Source organism: Crotalus tigris, unplaced genomic scaffold (assembly GCF_016545835.1).
Source record: "Crotalus tigris isolate CLP2741 ecotype Arizona unplaced genomic scaffold, ASM1654583v1 scf7180000018097.2503214, whole genome shotgun sequence".
Taxonomy (NCBI): domain Eukaryota; kingdom Metazoa; phylum Chordata; class Lepidosauria; order Squamata; family Viperidae; genus Crotalus; species Crotalus tigris.
Genome location: NW_024096820.1, coordinates 530,260 through 550,819, shown reverse-complemented (window position 1 = coordinate 550,819; position 20,560 = coordinate 530,260). Strand labels below are relative to the sequence as shown.

The 20,560-nt window shown below is 46.3% G+C and overlaps 1 protein-coding gene across 4 annotated transcripts in view; it reads right to left on the bottom strand.

Moving 5' to 3' along the window:
* NSD2 (nuclear receptor binding SET domain protein 2) overlaps positions 1-20,344 on the bottom strand; it is a 50,632-nt gene extending 30,288 nt beyond the window's left edge. Inside the window, exons 1-3 of one of the 4 annotated variants that reach the window (XM_039347628.1) lie at positions 20,289-20,344; positions 7,184-7,796; positions 1,073-1,238 (exon numbers count right to left, since the gene is read on the bottom strand). In XM_039347628.1, coding sequence (XP_039203562.1) covers positions 1,073-1,238; positions 7,184-7,768 — 751 coding nt within the window. In that variant the 5' untranslated portion in view covers positions 7,769-7,796; positions 20,289-20,344. Of the gene's footprint in view, positions 1-1,072; positions 1,239-7,183; positions 7,797-12,715; positions 12,831-16,022; positions 16,396-18,914; positions 18,937-20,288 lie in introns of those variants that run through there. The other 3 variants (XM_039347632.1, XM_039347629.1, XM_039347631.1) reach the window with 3 other exon arrangements.
* Positions 20,345-20,560: the final 216 nt, after the last annotated feature.

The following is a 20,560-nucleotide window of genomic DNA, read 5'->3' as shown; positions in this document are numbered from 1 at the left end:
GTGGGCTGCAGTTAACCCCCCCCCCCAAACACAAAACCACCTGGATAAAAACAAGACGCCCATTTGAGAGAATGGATTTGCTCAGCAATGGTGTGGTTCGCTAAATGACTGCCGTAAATAGGGTTGGCAGATCAGGTGTGGTCGTTCTGGGTGCCTCCACTTATGACCACGACAATATATGACCACGACAATTAACCAGTGGAACAACCTGCCTCCAGAAGCGGTGAATGCTCCAACACTGGAAGTTTTTAAGAAGAGACTGGACAGCCATTTGTCTGAAATGGTATAGGGTTTCCTGCCTGAGCAGGGGGTTGGACTAGATGACCTTCAAGGTCCCTTCCAACTTTTTATTATTATCGATCATCGCACAGTCAGCCAGATGTTCAGACTGGATTTGGCATTTTGTCTACCTATCGAGTCCTTACCCAGGACCTGGGATAGGCAGATGTGGATGTTTGATGGTATTACAGGTATCGTCGCAGGATGGAAGCAGTTCCTAGTAAGGCCGCCTTTTGCAATTGACTAATAGGAATTTGTCAATGCCAATGGTGTTCAAGTGGTGCTCCAGTTGTTTTGGGATTGCACCCAAGGAGCCTATGACTATTGGTACTACCCTTGCTTGCTTTTGCCACAGTCTTTCTATTTCTATTTGTAGGTCTTTGTATTTTGTTATCTTCTCCAGTTCTTTCTCTTCTATTCTGCTATCTCCAGGCACTGCCACGTCCACTATCCAGACTTTTTTGTCTTTCTTATCGACAATTGTTAAGTCTGGGGTGTTATGTTGCAGGTGCTTGTCTGTTTGAATTCTGAATTATTATTATTATTATTATTATTATTATTATTATATGACTGAAAGTCTGGTCATTAGTCATAAGGACTATCGGTAATGTACATTTAAAAGTCTGCATTCTTTGCACCCTCTGCATGTCGTTAAAACCAACACAAGTGTGGTGAATGAAGGATTATTATTGGCTGACTTCTCTTGTTTTGAATATTTGGCTTCGTGGGCTGCTGTCTGGAACCGAGCCTGTCCCGAGCCAAGCGGCCCCTTGCCCCCCCCCGAAGGACCTACCGTTGAGCTTGGTGAAGTGATGGAGAAGAGGGTCAGCGGAGATCATGCAAGGCCACCACGGATAGCCGGACACCTTGGACCAGACCACGTCTCCCACGCCGTACTTCAGGGCCTGCGTCCGGTCCTCCTTCTCGGCCGCCATAGGTGAGTCTTCTTGAGCAGAAAACTTCAGGAAGGGGGGGGGGAAGAGAAGAGACCCAGATTCTAGCAATGAGAAGACTTTCACAGCTGACCCAACAGTGAAGCACCTTCACCTATTCAGATCAGTCTTAATCTCCAGCTGTTGAGTGTGCAGCCTTTGAGTAGTCTGGGCTGTTAGGAAAACAGGTGAGAAAGGCAAGGAGAACTTCGCTTCCAACGCTACGCAAAATCCTCTGATCTTCAAGGATCAGGTAAAGCCTGAGTTTTAGGAATGAAGAGGTAGCCTATTGGCACGTGTCTCCAACCTTGGCAACTTTAAGACTTGTGGACTTCAACTCCCAGAATTCAAAGCTGGCTGAGGAATTCTGGGAGTTGCCGCCCACAAGTCTTAAAGTTGCCAAGGTTGAGGACCCCTGGCCTACGGGTTGTCCTCAACTTACTATTCATTTGGTGACTGTTTGAAGCAACAACAGCACTGGAAAAAAAGGGACTGACGGCCGTTTTCACATGACCACTGCCACATCCCCACGGTCAGCTGATCAAAATTCAGATGCTTGGCAACTTACGATGGTTGCAGTGTCCCGGGAATGGTACGATCACCATTTATAACCTTTTGACAAGCAAAGTCAACGGGGAAGCCAGGTTGGCTTAACAGCCCTGTGACTAACTTAACAACGGCAGTGATTCACTTAACAACTGTGATAAGGTCATAAAATGGGGCAAAACTCACTTAACAACTACCTGTCTTAGCAGTGGAAATTTCAGGCCCAATTGCGGTCATTAAGTCGAGGACTACCTGTATATCTTAAGAGGAGAGCTTCTTAACTTGGCTTCAGTAGGAATTAAGGGTTTGGGGCCATATACTTTTCTTCAGATAGGAACTTCCAAGGTGGGTTATGGCTTTAAATTAGCCAATTCCTAAGATAAATGGAATCCTTGACGTTGCAGCTCTGCCTACGTTTCTCCAGATCTTACAGAGACACATCTAGAGTCCTCTTGGAGATGACCGTTCTTAAGAGGGCTCAAGAAATTAGAAGATGCTTGCTCCTGGGGAGGAAAGCTATGGCAAATCTAGACAGCAAATCTAGACGCCACCCTGCCAACAAGAGTGCGCATAGTCAATGGGTCGGACACGACTTCGCAACTAACAACAACAACAAAGAGGGCTCAGCAGCTGGAATCATTCTGAGAATGGCATCAATGAGTCAGATGTATTGGGGGGAAGCTAGGAGGAGCCCACAATGGGGTTAAGGACTGGGCTCCATTGCCCTGATGAAAATGGACCGTGTCTTGTTGGCAAGAAATACATGGACAAACCATAACAGTCCCGAATAAGCAGGAAGCTTCTCAAGATGTTTCTCCAGCTTAAGGCTTCTCCCAAACGGAGGTGTGCAGTGCACATTTTTGGAAATCTGCCAAGCTTAAAAATCAAAGCTGCTTAGTTGTTTCCATCAAAGAAACTGAACTGTCAACACCACAGCAACACTGTCTGAAAAGCACGGGCACGTTGCCACATTTAACGTGGGAAACTCCAAGACACGCTTATTATTAAATCTAACTCTCCTCTGACAAAGGTTTTACAAACAGCAGTGAATTTACATGCAACCTGTTCACTTTGCATTGTGTTCAAAACCATGGGAGTTTGGAAAAATTTCAGAGAAGAGCAACTAAGATGATCAAAGGCCTGGAGACCAAAACATATGAAGAACGGCTGTGGGATTTGGGTTTGGCCAGTCTAAAGAAAAGAAGAAATAGGGGTGATATGATAGCAGTGTTCCAGTACCTGAGGGGCTGCCACAAAGAAGAGGGGGGGTCACCTTATTCACCAGAGGGAAGGACGAGAAACAATGGTTGGAAACTGATCAAAGAGAGAAGCAACCTGGAACTAAGGAGAAACGTCCTAACAGTGAGGACAATCAACCAGTGGAACAGCTGGCTCCCAGAAATTGTGGGCACTCCCTCACTGGAGATTTTTAAAAAGAGACTGGACAATCACTTATCTGAGATGGCGTAGGTTCTCCTGCTTGAGCAGGGGGCTGGACTAGAAGACCTCCAAGGTCCCTTCCAGCTCTATTCTATTCTATTCTATTCTATTCTATTCTATTCTATTCTATTCTATTCTATTCTATTCTATTCTATTCTATATTCTATTCTATTCTGTTCTGTTCTATTCTATATTTATTCTATTCTGCATTCTATTCTGTTCCTATTCTATTTTCAGCCTCTGAATACAAATACATTCCAAGTACAAATCCATCCAAACAAGCCCAAATCAAAAATCTAATTTCCTACAGCATCTCTTCCACATCTTGACTGTTCCAAGTGCTCTTTCTCATGCAACTTATTCTCAAACTTGGACAGCATTCAACGGTGCCGATTGCTTCCTTGGAATCGGAGAGCAAGAAGGAATGGCTCTGATGAGCTTCATGAACCTATTAGTGACCTTCCAATCTCTAGCAAGCAGAACCGTTTCAGAAGATGTTGAACACCGCCTGGGATGAGATGCATCCATCTGAAAGCCTGCGGGTTAACATTCAGGGGTCCAGCAGCCTTACACCTTCTGGAGATGGGCTCACAGGAACAACCCAAATCATCATAACACTGTTCTTAAGGTCCAGTTTTACTACATGGTCCATATGGAATATGGTCCTGGAAACAGCCAAAATATCTAGAACTGACAGGCTGACACTTCCTCCATCTAATCTCTTTGAGTGCGTCATTTAACCAAAGAGAGAAGCAATCTGGAATTAAGGAGAAACCTCCTGACAGTGAGAACAATTAGCCAGCGGAACCACCTGCCTCCAGAAGCGGTGAATGCTCCAACACTGGAAGTTTCTAAGAAGAGACTGGACAGCCATTTGTCTGAAATGGTATAGGGTTTCCTGCCTGAGCAGGGGGTTGGACTAGATGACCTCCAAGGTCCCTTCCAACTTTATTATTATTATTATTATTATTATTATTATTATTATTATTATTATTATTATTATTTAACCAAAGCAGTTCCTATCCCAATATAAATCTACCCAGAAACGATATGTCTAAAATTACAAGGCAACCCTCTTCTCCTTAGCCAGAACTGACATTTGGGCTGGCCCTGTTGGGCTTAGCATGTATTTGAAGGGGGCCCTGACAGAGGATTTCTGGAGAAAGGTCCAAAGCGAGTCCTCGGAGTTCCGTTTTACACAAGACCAAAGCCCTACTTTGTCTACGGAGATTCTCAGACATCCAGATCATGGTTGTCCCAAACGGGACCTTCTTGGTTCGGTCTAGACCAAAAAAGCACCTTTGGGGCAAAGCCCTCCTTTGATAAAAACTTAAGAGCGGGTTCTCAATCTCAAGAGGGCAGCTGAGGAATGTTCTGCTTTGTCCTACATTTGGGGTACTCTGAACTTAAAAATAGGCCAAACGCCTCCGCTTCAATGGAGTGGAATCCTGGGAATTCTAACTGGCTCCTGTCCTGAACAAGGACGGAGAGACAGAGGAGAACGGCATTCTCCAGGGACAAGCCCTTCGGTGGATTTCTGTTTTTAACACAGCCAATGATTGTAAGGGGGGGTGGGGAAGCGAAATTCACCCCTTCATAGTACAAAAGCATTGCACTGACTTAGGTTTATGATCATACTCTACATCAGTGGTTCTCAACCTGTGGGTCGGGACCCCATTTGGGGTCGAACGACCATTTCACGGGGGTCATCAAACAAGGCTGTCCGCCATTTTTCCCCCTTTGGCCACGCCCCTGGCACCCGGTGATGTATAAGTGGTTCGGGGTCACCACAACATGGGGAACTGTATTATGGGGTCGCGGCATTAGAAAGGTTGAGAACCACTGCTCTACATGTATTCCTCATATATTTAATATTAAATCCCCACATATTTAATATTGTATGTCACAGGGAGCCATGCATTCAATCAGGACTATTTACTGATTCCTTGTCTAGTTCAGCACTCTCCCAACTAGGCCTACTCATCAACCACAGCTTTCATTATCTCTGACCACCAGGCGGGGAGGTGGTGGCGGGATCTGGTATCAGCTGTGGTTCAAACTGGGACGGAAGGAAGCCTCGCCAGGACACCCAGATGTGCCACCCCACCATTTCCTTCCCTTCCATACTTATTCGGCCTCATGGCGTCCTTTCATGCTTTCTAATACTGATATATTTATATTGAAAACCCATTTTTTTATAAGCAAGAATACATTTCAAAACTTAGGAACATCTTAAGGGTGCCATCTCCAAATAGCCGTGAAGGTAGGGAGTCAGAAGTATGACCTTTGTAGACTAGAAAATTAATGTATGGTAGTTGGAAGATAAGGAATTAAGTTTGAAATCTGGACGTGTGACAATGATTTGAGCCTGACACCAGAACTAAGACAATTCCTGCACTTTTTTTCTCCTTGACTCTTATCGGACATTTTATTTTAAAACTCAAAATTATTTTACTTTTTTCAGTGATGCTCTCCAGGCAGTTGCAATGAATAATCTCAAGAGTGAAATAAAGATTGCAAGTGACTGCAGAAATATTACCGGCCTTTTCTCTAGGATCATCAATGTACAGACAGAAAAATGACCAGCAGAGCTGGACAAGCATCATATTGCTGAAAATAGCCAGAAGTACATCAAAACATCTGGATCCAAACCTTTTCAACATCCAATAGTACACTATTAACATGACTGGTTCTGATTTAGCATTATTATTCTCTGATTTGAGAGCTATTTTTTCTCCTTTTCACAATGTTCGAAGCAAATTTTGCTCAATGTATTAAAAAAAAAAAAGCAACACAGCGGAAAATACATCTCTTTCCATAACTTCCAAGCAGCATAACCTGAAGTCACGATCACGTCTAAATCTTCTGGATGGTTTTATATCTACTCTGGACCCCATCCTTCCTGTTCCAGAAGAGCAGAACCAGGAGAACATCCTACCATTCACACCTACACAAGGAGTATCAGATGGGAGAAACAAGGGGAGGGGACCTAAATGATTCTGGAAATGGATGCACATCTTCTAGAGCAGGTGTCCTCAAGCTTGGCAACTTTAAGACTTGTGGACTTCAACTCCCAGAATTCCTCAGCCAGCATGAGGAAACTACAACCCTTTCATGACTTGTGGACTTCAACTCCCAGAATTCCTCAGCCAGCAAAGGCTGGCTCAGGAATTCTGGGATTTGAAGTCCACAGGTGGTAAAGGGGCCATAGCTGCCCTTGATTTATTTTAGGTTAAGAATATCAGCCTGGGAGCTGAAAAACTACCCCCAATCAAGGCAACAGTAAGCCACTTCTATATTGCTGCTAGAAAATTGTATGGTCATACAGGTAGTCCTCGACTTATCACAATGGAGCCCAAACTTTCTGTGGCTAAGTGAGACATCTGTTGAATTTTGCCCCATTTTATGACTTTTTTGGCCACAGTTGTTAAATGAAGCACTGCAGTGACAAGTTAGTAGTACTCTGTGGATCTGGCTTCCCCACTGACTTTGCAAAAGGGGGGGGGAATCATGTGACCCCGGGACACCGCGACCGTCGTAAATGTGAACCAGTTGCCAAGCCTCTGAATTTTCATCACATGGCCCTGGGGAGGCTGCAAAGGTCGTAACTGGGAAAAGCGGTCACAAGTCACATTTTTCAGTGCTGTCACTAAACGAACTGCCGTTAAGCCAGGGGTTCTCAACCTTGGCAACTTTAAGACTTGTGGACTTCAACTCCCAGAATTCCTCAGCCAGCTTTGCTGGCTGAGGAATTCTGGGAGTTGAAGTCCACAAGTCTTAAAGTTGCCAAGGTTGAGAACCCCTGCGTTAAGCCGAGGACTCCCTGTATTCTGTACCTACCAAAGCTGACCAAGGGTGCGTTTACATTTTCAGAAACCAGGGACATACTCATCCTTGGAGCAGAAATCTGAAAACTCGACAGCCAACAGACTGCAAATTCTGATCGCCCAACGGTCGCAAGGAACCAAGGGGACCCGCGGTAGTACCTTGTCGCAGGAGGAACCGGACGACCCAGACAGCAACGCCGCTTCTACGAAGCCCCGCTCGAGTAGGGAGTCGTACTTGATGCTCCTCTTCCTGCTCCGCTTCTCCTTGTTGGCCGGGTTGGGCTCCGCCTGAGCGGCCTCCAGCACGCCGTCGCCACAGATGGAGGATTCAAAGAGAGGCTTCCCGTTCATGTACGTTTTAGTGATTTTCAGTTTAATTTCGGGTGAGCCGTTTTTGGCCGGGGTAGTGTTGGGGGGCGTCCCAGTCTCCTTGCCCTCCTGAGACTCAAAGCGCAGTTTGGTCTCCTGCGCTCCCGACTCCCCGTTGAAGACGCGGGAGGTGAGGTCTTGGAGCTTCTCCACAGGGATGTAGGGGAGGCCGTCGCGGCCGTTGTATTTCGGCACGACATCGTCCTGTAGTGTGGCGGAAAGGTGGGCCTTGCCCAGGTAAACAGAGCACTCTCGGCTCACTTCACAGCTGGGGGGCCTTCCGGTGGGATTCCCCAGGATCTCAGGGACCGGCTTCATCTTGATGTGGTTGGCTCCTTTCTTGGGGAGCAGCAGTGGCTTACTTTTGAAATCCATCACAGGTGTTTCCAGTTTGTTTATATTTCTGCATAAATAAAGGAACAAAGCAACAAAATTGTATTGTTAGTCCTGGAGGTTGCGTACTGGGCATAATATGACCAAAATAAGCTACCAAAATAATATAATCCAAATATCTGAGACGGACTGCGCAGCGTAACTTCTAAAATATTCACGTTCCCTACTTTTAAAAATCACATCGAATTGTTCTAGCTAATTCTCAGAGCGAGACAATACGCATTTTGAAAAAGGGCAAGTACAAACATTTTGCTATTTTACAGCATTACAGCATAAGACCGCCAATAAAAGAACAAGCACAGACAGAGAGTATTATTTTGAGTTGTTTACTTGGAATTGTATTTTATTCCTATTCTGTTTGGGGAGAAGGGGAGAGAGAGAATTCCTACTCCTGTTAACCAGGCATTGTTTTGGCTGGTCAATTTTGTAGGACGCATTAAAACGTCCTACCAAAGTACCTAAGAAACACAGGAAGGAATCGAAGGTCTAAAAAAATACGGGAGCTAAGGACGATTGCTAGTAACAAGGCTCCATCCAAATCCAATCAAAGCACAAACAAGCTGCAAATAAACAAGAGGCTGATCTTGACAGGAAATTAAAGGATGTGGGATAGAAATGACTCATTCCTGTTCGTAGCACAAAAGCTGCTGAATGCCAGTTGCAAACTTGCCTCGGACTTACAACTGCTAGGATTTAGAAATCAGGCGACCCAGTCAAAGCGACGGGCTCACAGCCTTTGCCCCGTTATTCCCGGGGAAACCTCTGAGAAATTTTCATCCCAAGGAAGCTGAGATTGACAGGCGGTTCTTTGGGGGTAAAATGCCAAAGACAAACAGAAGGATGCAAATGCAGAATGATTTAGTGATGGTTTGCATGTGGCATGTTGTGCAGATAATCCTTGAGTGTATGACTGGTTAGTCACACGATGGAATCAATTTATAACCATCCTGATATACGAGCATAACGGGCAGGTCTCCATTACGTCGTAGGTTGAGGACTCTCTGCAACTGATAAATGCAACAAATGTTAAGTTCAGGACTGAAAACCATGGAAGCTGAACTTAATTTTTTTTAATTTCAGAAAAGGCTCCTGCTGAATCCTTCCATCTGTCTGCTTATCTCCACCAGGTGAACTCCACACATCAAAGGCGGAAGGCCTGAGAATGTTTATAACAAGAGGGCAATCGGGGTGTGTGTGTATGTGTGTGGGGAGACTGAGGGGAGTTGGCCAACGGTTCTTCCTCCCTGCTCACTCTGGCCTGCTGGGTGGACCCAGAGGGGCGTCAGGGGTTGAGGCAGAGAGGATGGCACCAGGTAACCAGGTCAAGAGAGAGCAACGGGACAGACGCAGACAGCAGGAGATTTGGGTATGAAATGTTCAAATCCATAGTGATACTATCCATCAAGCCTGTATGAAAGCTAGCCAGATGGAAGACTTGCAAACATCCCTACTATGTTCAGACATGCCCAGGGCCACAAGCTTAAATAACACAAATAAGCACACATTTCTGAACGTGCAAATCTCCCCAATGGGTCCTCCCAGATGAATTCCCAACCATCATCATCAGAAACATGGTCAAGGCAGCAGAAGGACACCGCAAGATCCTGGAGCTCCCTTTAATTGGAAATATACGTACAAAGTCAAATTAAAAAAACAATCAGCATGCAACTGTGATATATCTTGCTGTGTGATATCTAGGTATATGCCTCATTCTGTATCTAGATTTACTAACAGGACATAATATAAAATTATATTGTTTTGCTGAGCTGCAACGGCTACATGCAGGAAAAGAAACAAAGCAACTGTATCAAACTCTTTGACAAACCAATCTTGACCTATCTTGACACATGAGCTTGCATTCTGCAGGGTATTTATAGCAATTAAATAATTGATCTAACCGAGTGCAAGCTAGGAAACAATTTAAACATTCATCTTCCAGCTACAAAATAAAGCAAGTTCACCTTTCCCCTTTACAAATACAGCTTTACATTCGAATGGTGGATCACTTCCAGTGGAAAAGTTTTGTTTTTAATAAAGCTTCCAATGTTGTTGTTGTTTTTTTAAATACCGTAAATGCCAGCGTACAAGGCGACCCGGCGTATAAGACGACCCCCGTCTTTATAGCCGGGCCGCATTCCTAGAACGTCGTCTTATACGCCGGAAACTACCAGTATTTCCGGCGTATAAGACGACTCGGCGTATAAGACGACCCCCGTCTTTGGCGCCGATTTCAGTGCTCGCGGAAGCCGCCTTATACGCCGGCATTTAGGGTAATACTGATGTTCACATGGGGATAAAAATGAACCAACCACTGCTTTCACGATCAAAGTTCTGAAATTCCATTCAGCAACTCATTACATAATCCATAAATCAGAAGAGGACCACTCGTAGGCCCAGAGCCCACAGCTTACGGGGACTCCACAGCTCTTTTGGAATACTAAATATTCCAAACATTTGAAATATGTATGTGATATATACGGATAGCAAATACGCTATCCAAATCCAATAGTCGCAAATGCTGAAAACCACTGGTGCGGTTATCTACTATTGAAACAAGCAATTCGCAGAAAATATCCTAAGCCCTAGAAGAGGGTCTTCAAACTTGTCCTTTTTAAGACTTGTGGACTTCAACTCCCAGAATTCCTCAGCCAGGCACGCCGTGCCTGGCTGAGGAATTCTGGGAGTTGAAGTCCACAAGTCATAAAAGGGCCAAGTTTGAAGACCCCTGCCCTAGAAACACACAAAAATGCCCAGTGAGGGGGCGGGAAAAACCCCTACAAGATATCACTCTCTCCAACAGAAAACAACTGTTGATCCAATCGCCAAGCATCAATGAACCTGTTAGAAGGACCCTAAGGACCTCACCCTATAATCAGCTACTGGATAGGTGGATATCCCCGACTTCTGAGCTACGTCCATGTTGACTGGAGCATTAAGTCATGAAAAGCTAATCTAAACCCTTTTAAAGAACAATGCAACATGTAATTATGGTGGGCTTACTGTGATTTTAATTAGAGGTTCTCGGTTACCTGGATCTAATTACAAAAGGGTTGTTGAGGATGATGACGACTTATCCATTGACTACTAAAACCTCCTTTCCCCTAAGCTTTAATAGGCAGAACAGTGCATTATGGGGTAAAATGTTTTGAACCCAAGTGCCTCATTTCAGAATCTGTCCAATATCTGGGACCCATGACGCCTGTGAAATTGAAACTTTATAAAACGTGTTATAACAGAAAAATGATCACAAAACAGTTCATGACATAGCATGAAAACATTTCCTGTGCTGATGTTTGACTGTGCTACACAGGTCAAGCCAGATGCCCTCTCCGAATCTATCCCAACTTTTCCAGTGAAGGAAGGACACTAGAAGCTCCAACGTTGTTGAAGGTGTGGGGGGAATCAGGTGAGGAAATATCTCAAAGGATGAGGCAAGGGGACACGGGTTGTCTGGTAAAAACTAAATTCATGGGTTTTTTTGCCAATGTCCACACAATCAGAGTTAGAGTAGTCATTGAATCCAACTCATGTTGAGTGCAGAATCCAAATTCAAGGGTCCCACATAGATGGCTATCCAAGGTCTGCATCTAGCCAAAGAAATGAAGCCCAACATCTCTCTTGCAAAGTTTGTTCCATAAGACAAGTGTTTCATAATATTCTATTAAAATCTGCTTTCCCATAACTTCAAAGCATGCTTGGATGTCCTGCACTCTGAAACAATAAGAGTTTTGACCAACGTCTTGCAATATCTTTTCAGGTATATGAAGAGCGCTATAATATTCCCATTGAACTGGTCCAACCCCTTCAATATCTTTTCTTATGATTTAATTTCTCATCCTCTGACCTTTTTTTTTGCTAAATCCTTCAATGCAATGCTTAGGGTTAGACAAAATACTCAAGGGAAACTTTGACCAGGGCAAAATATACTTGTTCCCCATTATTTCTTCTCATGAAGCCAAATATTATGGCAAAAGTCAACTGGGGGTGGAGGTGGTAAAATGCAGGGCAGCCAAGAGGTGAGGTGAGATAGATGGATGGGAGGTCCCAACCACAACTGGGACTACCAGAAGGGTCATCCCAAGCAGTGGGGGGTCATGTGATGTTTTCACCTAACAAGCACTTTGCTTAGTGACAAAAATTCTAGTCCCAATTAGGGGTTTAAGTGAAAACTACTTGTATGACGACGCCACACCTCTGCATTTGATGCTTGTTTCCTTACTGCAATTAATTTCTCCCCAACTTTATTCTGAGATTATTAGCCCGCTATAGTTCAGTAAAAATTGTATTTGTGTTCTGCATGGTTGGCTATGCTATCCAAATTTCTTCCTTCTGCTTTAGACCAGTCAATAACAAAAAAAAATACCGTATATGCTGGCGTACAAGGCGACCCGGCGTATAGGACGACCCCCGTCTTTGGCGCCGAGTCGCATTCCTAGAACGTCGTCTTATACGCCGGAAACTACCAATATTTCCGGTGTATAAGACGACTCGGTGTATAAGACGACCCCCGTCTTTGGTGCCGATTTTAACGCTTGCGGAAGTCGCCTTATATGCCGGCATATACGGTACTGAAGAATTCAGGATTCAAGACGTGTCCACACATTTATTTATCAAAGATGCTCAACTTAACTTTACGGCCTTCCACTCAATACTTTTTCTCCAATTTTAACTAGGAGCCACTGATAAAAGCTGATTTTTCCCCCCTTCTCCCCCCATTTAAATAGCCTATTAATCAGTGTGTCCTGTAATGGGGTGCTTTGTCAGGGTATCTGTAGCGTTCTCTTCTCACAACCTACTAAGGAAATGACTCAATCAAGAGTGGAGATAAGGTTAGACTGAACAGATTTGTTCTTGACCAGGTCACACCCGGTGCTTGGCAAGTACTGAATGAACTCTGTGTCTTTAGGACCCACTCTAGAATTTTCTCACCTATTGGCCTTTGCAGACTGGACTCGAATTGGGTTCTTCCTCCCTTTGTGAAGCCACCTGCAGTTCCTCAGCTGTCCAGCCCTTCACCAGGTCTTAAATGTTCACTCAGCTTGACCCAAAAGCCGCCCCTCCCCCCCTTCCAGGCTCGCTCCACAAAGAAGACGCACATTATGTGGTCTGAGCACAGTGTGAGGCCATCTAGTATATTGGGAATATGCAGTATTTTTCTGGATCTGCGTTATATTTTTGCAGTTTATTATATTGCTGATTATGTCCCCTTGAACTCTGTCTGTATCACGATGGCAGCAGTATAGACCAGTGATGGCGAATCTTTTAGAGGCAGAGTGCCCAAACTGCAACCCAAAACCCACTAATGCATTGTCGGATGCCGGGTGGGTGTGGCCCATTGGGTGGGCGTGGCTGTAGAGGTAACGGCAAACTGGGTGGGACTAAAAAGTTCAATCAATTCCAACTTTGCAAGATCTTTTTTTTTCCCTGCGAGAAGTTGAAATTGACTGATTGATTGAACCTTTTTTTTGCACACGGCGGCGGAGGCCTAAAGCGAAAAGGTTTTATAAAACCCAGCTGAAGGCCTAGGACTGGGGCGACGGCGCATGTGCCCACAGAGAGGGCTCTGCGTGCCACCTCTGGCACCCGTGCCATAGGTTTGCCACCACTGGTATAGACATTCCATAAAACGAATATCTAAGCATTCACGAGTTCAAATTTGAACTCATTCTAAACAGGTATGGTCTTCCCATTAAGGACTACCTGTAATGAATTTTATTCAACAAAAATAGCTTTCTGTCTAAAAAAAAAGGATGGTAAAAATTACTGCATGTATATTTTTCTTCCCTTTCCCACAAATGTTAAACCTTGAACTAACAAACCATAGCCATCATAGAATCCAAGGGCTGGAAGGGATCTTAACAGGTCTTCTAGTCCATGGGTAGGCAACCTTGGCTCTTTTCTGGGAGTTGAAGTCCACGAGTCATAAAAGAGCCATGGTTGCCTACCCCTGTTCTAGTCCAATCCCTTCTCAAGGCAGGAGGCCTTATGCCATCCCAATCAAATGGCTGTTCAGTCTATTTTTTGAAAATCTCCAGTGATGGAGCACTTCCATTGATTGTTCTCCCTATCTGGAAGCTTCTCCTTAGTTCCAGATTGGATCTCCCTTGAACCACCAGCATCCATCCTTCTCCTGCCCATTGGTGCTGTGGAGAACAGGTCCCCTCAGCCGTTCATCATACGATTCAGCCTCCAGACTCTTTTTCATCTTTGTTAGTCTTCTCTGCCCACTTTCAAGTTTTCTTTCTGGACTGTGAAAGAGCACAGCAAGTGCCCTTTTGGCATCAATTCTCTGACCAGAATGTCTGAAGTGGACACAAAAGGACAGGAAAAAAATTGCAAATGGAGTACACCTGTCTTCATCCTAAGGTTTCTTATTTTGCTTTTTTAACCATTTTCATTATCTGTTTATGTTATTTTTAAGATTTTTAGATGCAGAGCTGGCTGCGGAATTCTAGGAGTTGAAGCCCACAAGTCTGAAAATTGCCAAGGTTAGGAATCCAAGTCTATTGTGACCAAAAAACAAAATCAAAACACAAAAGCAAGAGTCTATTTCAGTAATAAGAAGGAATATTTGAATATTGTAGAAGACATTAGATCCTCCTTTTAAAATGCATTGCCTTAAAGTACGGTTTTTAAAAGCTTTCCAGCCCAGCCTAATTTCATTATGATGTGTGCATGTTAACAAGGCAGAAACATATCACCGCAAGGCCTACATAACCAATGCTATGCCACAAAGGTAGCCAAGTTTGGTCTATCCATAAAGAAAAAAGATAAATATCAAATATGATTATGAACAGGAGACAGGATGACGGATCCCTGACAGGCAGAAAAGTTGTAATTGCACCAAGTCAACTGAAGCTCGTGGTAGTTGGTGACTCACAACAAATCTGTGCCAACTCCATTCATCGGTATGTGAAACACGCTGTTTGCCAGGAGCAAATATTAAGGATGTGACAAAACAATTTCCAGTACTTACTGAGCCCCCTGCCAATAATCCCCCCCCCTGCTAATTCCTATAGGAACAAAATGGTATTAAAAAGAGGACAAAAATGTGTAACACCATGGGAGCTTGGGAATTCTAGACTAGAGGGAGAAGTCTGGGGCACAATGTCTCCATCAGCCCATCTGTCCCTGGAAGGTAATAACTTAAGCAGCTACAGGCAGTCCTCGCCTTACGACTCCAACGGAGCCCAACATTTCTGTGCTAAGTGAGAAATTTGTGAAGTGAGCTTTGACCCGTTTTACGACTTTTCTTGCCACGTTTGTTAAGCGAATCACTGCAGTTGTTAGTGACACGGTTGTTAAGTGAATCTGGCGTCCCCATGGACTTTTGCTTGTCAGAAAGTCGCAAAAGGGGATCACGTGACACACACACCCCCGGACGCTGTGACTGTCATAAATGTGCGAGTCTGTTGTCAAGCGTCTGAATTTTGATCCCGTGACCCTGAGGGATGCTGCAACGGTCAGAAGTGTGAAAAACGGTCCTAAGTCCCTTTTTTTAAGTGCTATTGTAACTTGAGAGAGTCACTAAGCGAACTGTTGTAAGTCATGGACTCCCTGCACAGGAGACAAGGAGGGGTGCCTGATGCTCTCTGAGCTCAGCTGTTTCCTTGCAAACATCTCATTACCTAAACTGGGTAACATCCTCAGTTGTAGCCAGAACTCCTTACTAACACTGATGACGTTGCCTAGCTGGGTCATGAAACGTCTGCAAGGAAACAAGCCAGCTCAGAAAGCACCCAGGACCCCACAATTCAACTCGGACTCCGAGCTACAAGTATTCTCCTTTATTGGTACCTTAGACTGTATAAATGATATCAGTTGGGAAAACCTGTTCCTCGATTCAAATTCTCCAGAGGAAGGCAGGGCAGACGCCTTGAGACCACAAGAACTAGCAAAATGTGGGCCACCGGGATCAGGAGGGTTTCAACTAAGCCTCCACCTTTTATTCAGGGCCAAAAATCCTCAAAAGCTACTGAGGAAGAGGACAGACAAACTATGGGTAATAAATAATAATAATGTTGAAAGCAGAGGCAACAAACAAGATACACCCGGATTTCTAGCACCAGAATGTGAGAATCACTAAGTGTAATCTGACTCCCGTGATTAGCTGCAAGCAGTGGGATGAGGAAGAAAAGGAAAGCTACACGAAAGGAACTGAAAGACACAAAAGGGAGAAGGTGCAGTCCTCATCTTATGACTTGTCACTCAGCAACTGTCCAAATGTATTAATTACCCGGAAACAGGGAACTTGTGGCCCAGATCAGAGGCTCTGCAGTCATGTGACCTGCACTTCAGACGCTCAGCAACATGGCCGCCTTCACCGCCGATTTTGTAGTCACGTGACCATGTTTTACTCAAAACCGGCACTTCCAATTTTCAGCAAAACTGTAGCACAGCAGGAAATGAGTTTGCTTAATGAGCGCAACGTTCCTTTTAACAACCAACGCAAAAAAAAAAAAAAAGAAGTAAAATCAAGTTTCAAGCAAAATCATGTCAATCAACCCATTTGATGACCATAAGGCCTTACAGCCGTAATGGATGGGCTCCATTACAGTCGTGAGGACTACCGTAAATGCCGGCGTATAAGGCGACTTCCACGAGTGCTGAAATCGGCGCCAAAGACGGGGGTCGTCTTATACGCCAGAAATACTGGTAGTTTCTGGCGAATAAGATGATGTTCTAGGAATGTGGCCCGGCTATAAAGACGGGGGTCGTCTTATACGCCGGGTCGCCTTGTACGCCGGCATTTATGGTACCTGTATTTTTTTAAATCCATCCCTACTGCACTGATTATTTCCATGGGGTTGAGAGAAGCGGAGGAATACATTAAAAGGCGTATAGGTAGTCCTCGCTTTACGACTACAATTGAGCCCAAAATTTCTGTTGCTAATTGAGATGGTTAAGTAAGCTCTGCTCCATTTTACGACCTGTTTTGTTGCAGTTGTTAAATGAATCACTGCAGTTGTTAAGTTAGTGACATGGTTGTTAAGCAAATCTGGGTTCCCCATTGACTTTGCTTATGAGGAGTCGCAAAAGAAGATCACGTGATCCCGGGACTCCACGACCATCGTAAATATGAGTTGGTTGCCGAGGACCTAATTTTGATCCCATGTCCATGGGAATGCTGCAACGATCGTGTGAAAAATGGCCGTAAGTAAAAAAGTCACTTTTTTTAGTGCCACTGTAATTTCAAACAGTCAGTAAACGAACGGTTTTAAGTCAAGCACTACCTACACCAGTGGTTCTCAACCTGTGGGTCAGGACCCCATTTGGGGTCGAACGACCATTTCACGGGGGTCACCAAACAACGCAGTCCACCATTTTTTCCCCTTTTCCTTAGCTGTGCTACTCCCTTTGATTCTATTGGCTTTTGAAAGCCAATCGAATAGACTCTCTTGAATAGAGTCTAATTCTATTGGCTTTCAAAAGCCAATAGGAATTGTCCAGGCTGTCTCTGTCCTGCTGAGCCTGCCAAAAGTCCCATTCTGCAAACGGTGCTGCACCCGTTGAGTAGTCCTCGACTTACGACCGGTTGAGTAGTCCTCGACTTACGACCGGTGGGGGTCACGGCATTAAAAAGGTTGAGAACCACTGACCTACACAGTTGTTGGCATCTATTTTCCACTATTTCCACCAGCAAGCATTGGTCTTTCCAAGAAACACCGGTGGAAGATATGAATTATCTTGACATCCTCAGGGACCACCCTTTCTGCAAGACAAATTCCTCTCAGGAAATTCCCAATTTATCTTGCTCTGAACTTTCTCCCTCAGAAGGCAGAATAACATACAAGCAATCAAACAGACTTTGTTCAGGGACGCCTTAGATGAGGAAATGGAAGTAGCAGCCATGTTGGAGAAATGGTTGCATAAATGGAAGAAGAATGAAGAGGAAAGGCTCAATCTTGTTTAGGAAAACACAATACCTATTTATTTTCTAAATCTCTAGGACCAGGTAAACTACAGTCTAGAACAGTGTTTCTCAACGTTGGCGACTTTAAGATGGCTGGACTTCAACTCCCAGAATCCCCTGAGTCAGCACAGCTGGGGAATTCTGGGAGTTGAAGTCCAGCCATCTTAAGGTCACCAATGCTGAGAAACACTGGCTAGAATATTAAAGAAACTTGATGATCTGCAGATCATAAAAGAAATTAATCTGTAACAGCTTGAAAATCACACAGCAATCATTAGTAATCAGGAAGGATTAGTCAGAAACAAATCTTTTGAGGCCAACCTTATCTTATTTCTTGATTCCTTAGCAGATCCTTGATTAGATGATGGGATAATTTAAAGGACTACTATAGAGTCAATTTACAATCCACACAATCAGCAATTCCCGTGAAACTGAAGTACCATCAACTATGGCACCACACAATTTTGTGTAGGGCCTTATACTGTCCTGCACCATTTTTTTTATTAATAATTTGGACGAGTACATGGAAAAAAGAACCATATGTGCTTAAATGATTCATAAGACGTGAATTGAACCTTGTGTCTCTGTGCGAGACCAAACCACTAATTAAAGTAACATATATTTTTTCAGGAATTTCCAAAAACCTAAAAAATGCTGGTGCTCAAGGGATCCAGTCACCAAAGTTAACTTTTAAAGCAACAGCATCTTGATTTGCAGATTTGAAAAACAAACAAACAATTTCTCCAAAAAAACTTCACCTTACTGGGGGAGAAGGGTAGCATATGAATTTAATAGAGAAACATAAATAAGTCACCCTGTTTTACTGAGTAGCACAGATTAATTCCAAATTGGTTTTTTTAAAAAAATGTGCACAGATTTAACTTTTATCAAAACTGGCGAGAGAATGCCAACTTTGATAGAAATTTTTTTTTATCCATTTAAAATTGTAACTAAGATAATGGCCCAAATCAGACCAATAAATCGAGTCTTGGGGATAAAGCTGCTGGCTCTTTGTTAGTCTCCTTTACAGGAGCAATTGGATGAGAAACTCGTGTTTTGTTGGATACTGGATGACCCTCCCTTTAGAAGAACAAAAAGATGCCTGTGAGAGATTTCTGAAACTTTTACGGGCCCTCAAAGCCATTGACCACAGGTTGGAGACACATCAATCAATAAACAAAGGCTGAATCAACCACATAGGCTTAAGGGTCACACCTGTTAAACCATTAAACTACAATTCACAAAGGGAAGGGGGGGGCTAGGTTCACGCATCATGCCACCGGGCCAAACCGGACCCCAATGCTCAGCATTTCCATGGAATTCAAATGATCGTGAAGGCAAAGAGAATCTGAGGCCTGCTGTCACCTCCACAGCAAGTAAATATTTCTTTGAAGACGCAGTTAAAATGCGGAGAGCTTTGGGGCCCTTTGGACGCCCCCACCGACCACCAGGCCGGCTGGCCACCCTCAGGCACAAAGCAGCCGCAGCTCCACCAAGATGGGTACCAAGATGGGGCCCGCCGGCCGCTTCCAGCTAGGAGCGGCTCTTCAAAGCAGCCGCATCTTTCCCCGAGAACCCAGCCGGATACAAACACGGGGACGATCCCTGCCCGAATTTCACCCCGGCCAGCGGGGACGCGCTCCGGTGCAAGCGCCGCACGGGAGACTCGTCGGAGGCTGCAAAAGGCGGAACTTTTGCTTTTTAAATTGGAGACGCGATGCGGAGCCGGTGCAATTATTATTTTGGTTTCGTCCCGACGAAGCATGCAAACCGCCGGTTGGACGGACGGACGGCCAGCCCGGTCCCGACGGGCACGCAGCGGATCCGAGCATCGTCGCTTCAAGTCCCAGAGAAGCCCGGACTCCGCTCCGGAAAGCTCGCCGGGAGAAAGCGAGGACGGGCAGCCCGGGATCCAAACCGGCGGAGGAAGAAATCGGCCCGGCCGGGAAGCCCGGAGGGTCCCCGCGTGGTCCGGGCAGAAAGGCAGCCCGGAGAGCCGCCTTCGGCAGGGCGGGTGGACAGCGCCGCAAGCGCCTTTAAGCCCGCCGCGCCTCGGGCCACCCGGAGAGGCGCCCGGTCCCCGGGGACGCCCCGCAGGATCCCCCGGGCAGGCAGGGAGGCCGCCCGCCCGCCCGCCCGGCGGAGGAGACCCTGCGCGGCGGGCAGGAAGCCTCCCCGCCAGGAGGGCGGAAGGGCGGCCTCGGGGACCGGGGCGAAGGGCGGGGGGGATTCGGGGAGGACGCGGGGCCGGGCCCGCCGCGCAACGCCTCTGCCCCGTCGCCGCCGGGGGCGCCCGGGACGGCCTGGCCATTGCTCCGCGTGGCGGCTGCGGCTGCGGCGCCCCCCGGGCCGGGCGAAGAAAGCGCCGCCGCCGCACGTGGCCGCCTCCGCTCCCCGCCCCGCATCCAGCAGGCCAGCCGGAGGAGGCAGCCAACATGGCCTCCCCGCCGCCCCGGACCCAGGAGCGGGAGGAGGGGACCCCCGCCTCGCCCGCCCGCCGCTTGCAGGGATGGAGCGCCGGGCGCATCGGGCCGGGCGGGGTGGCTGCGGGGGAGGGAAGCGGCCGGCGGGGCTCCGGCGTGCACTGACCTGGCGCTGGGCTGCCTGGCTGCTCCCGCTGGCCGCCTCTCCCGCCGCTGCCGCCCCGGCCGGCCGCCCAACCGCCCCGCGGACCCGCCTCCTCGCCAGCCGAAACCAGCGCGAAAAATGCCCCGCGCTGATTGGCTGCGCCGCCGCCTTCGCGCCGCCGGAGGCCCCGCCGCGCCCCATTCAAACCCGCCGCGCCGCCGCCGAGGACGGAGCCCGGGCGCCTCCGCCCCCCCCCACGGGGACGCCCCCCGTCGGCTCAGCCCCCGCCGGCT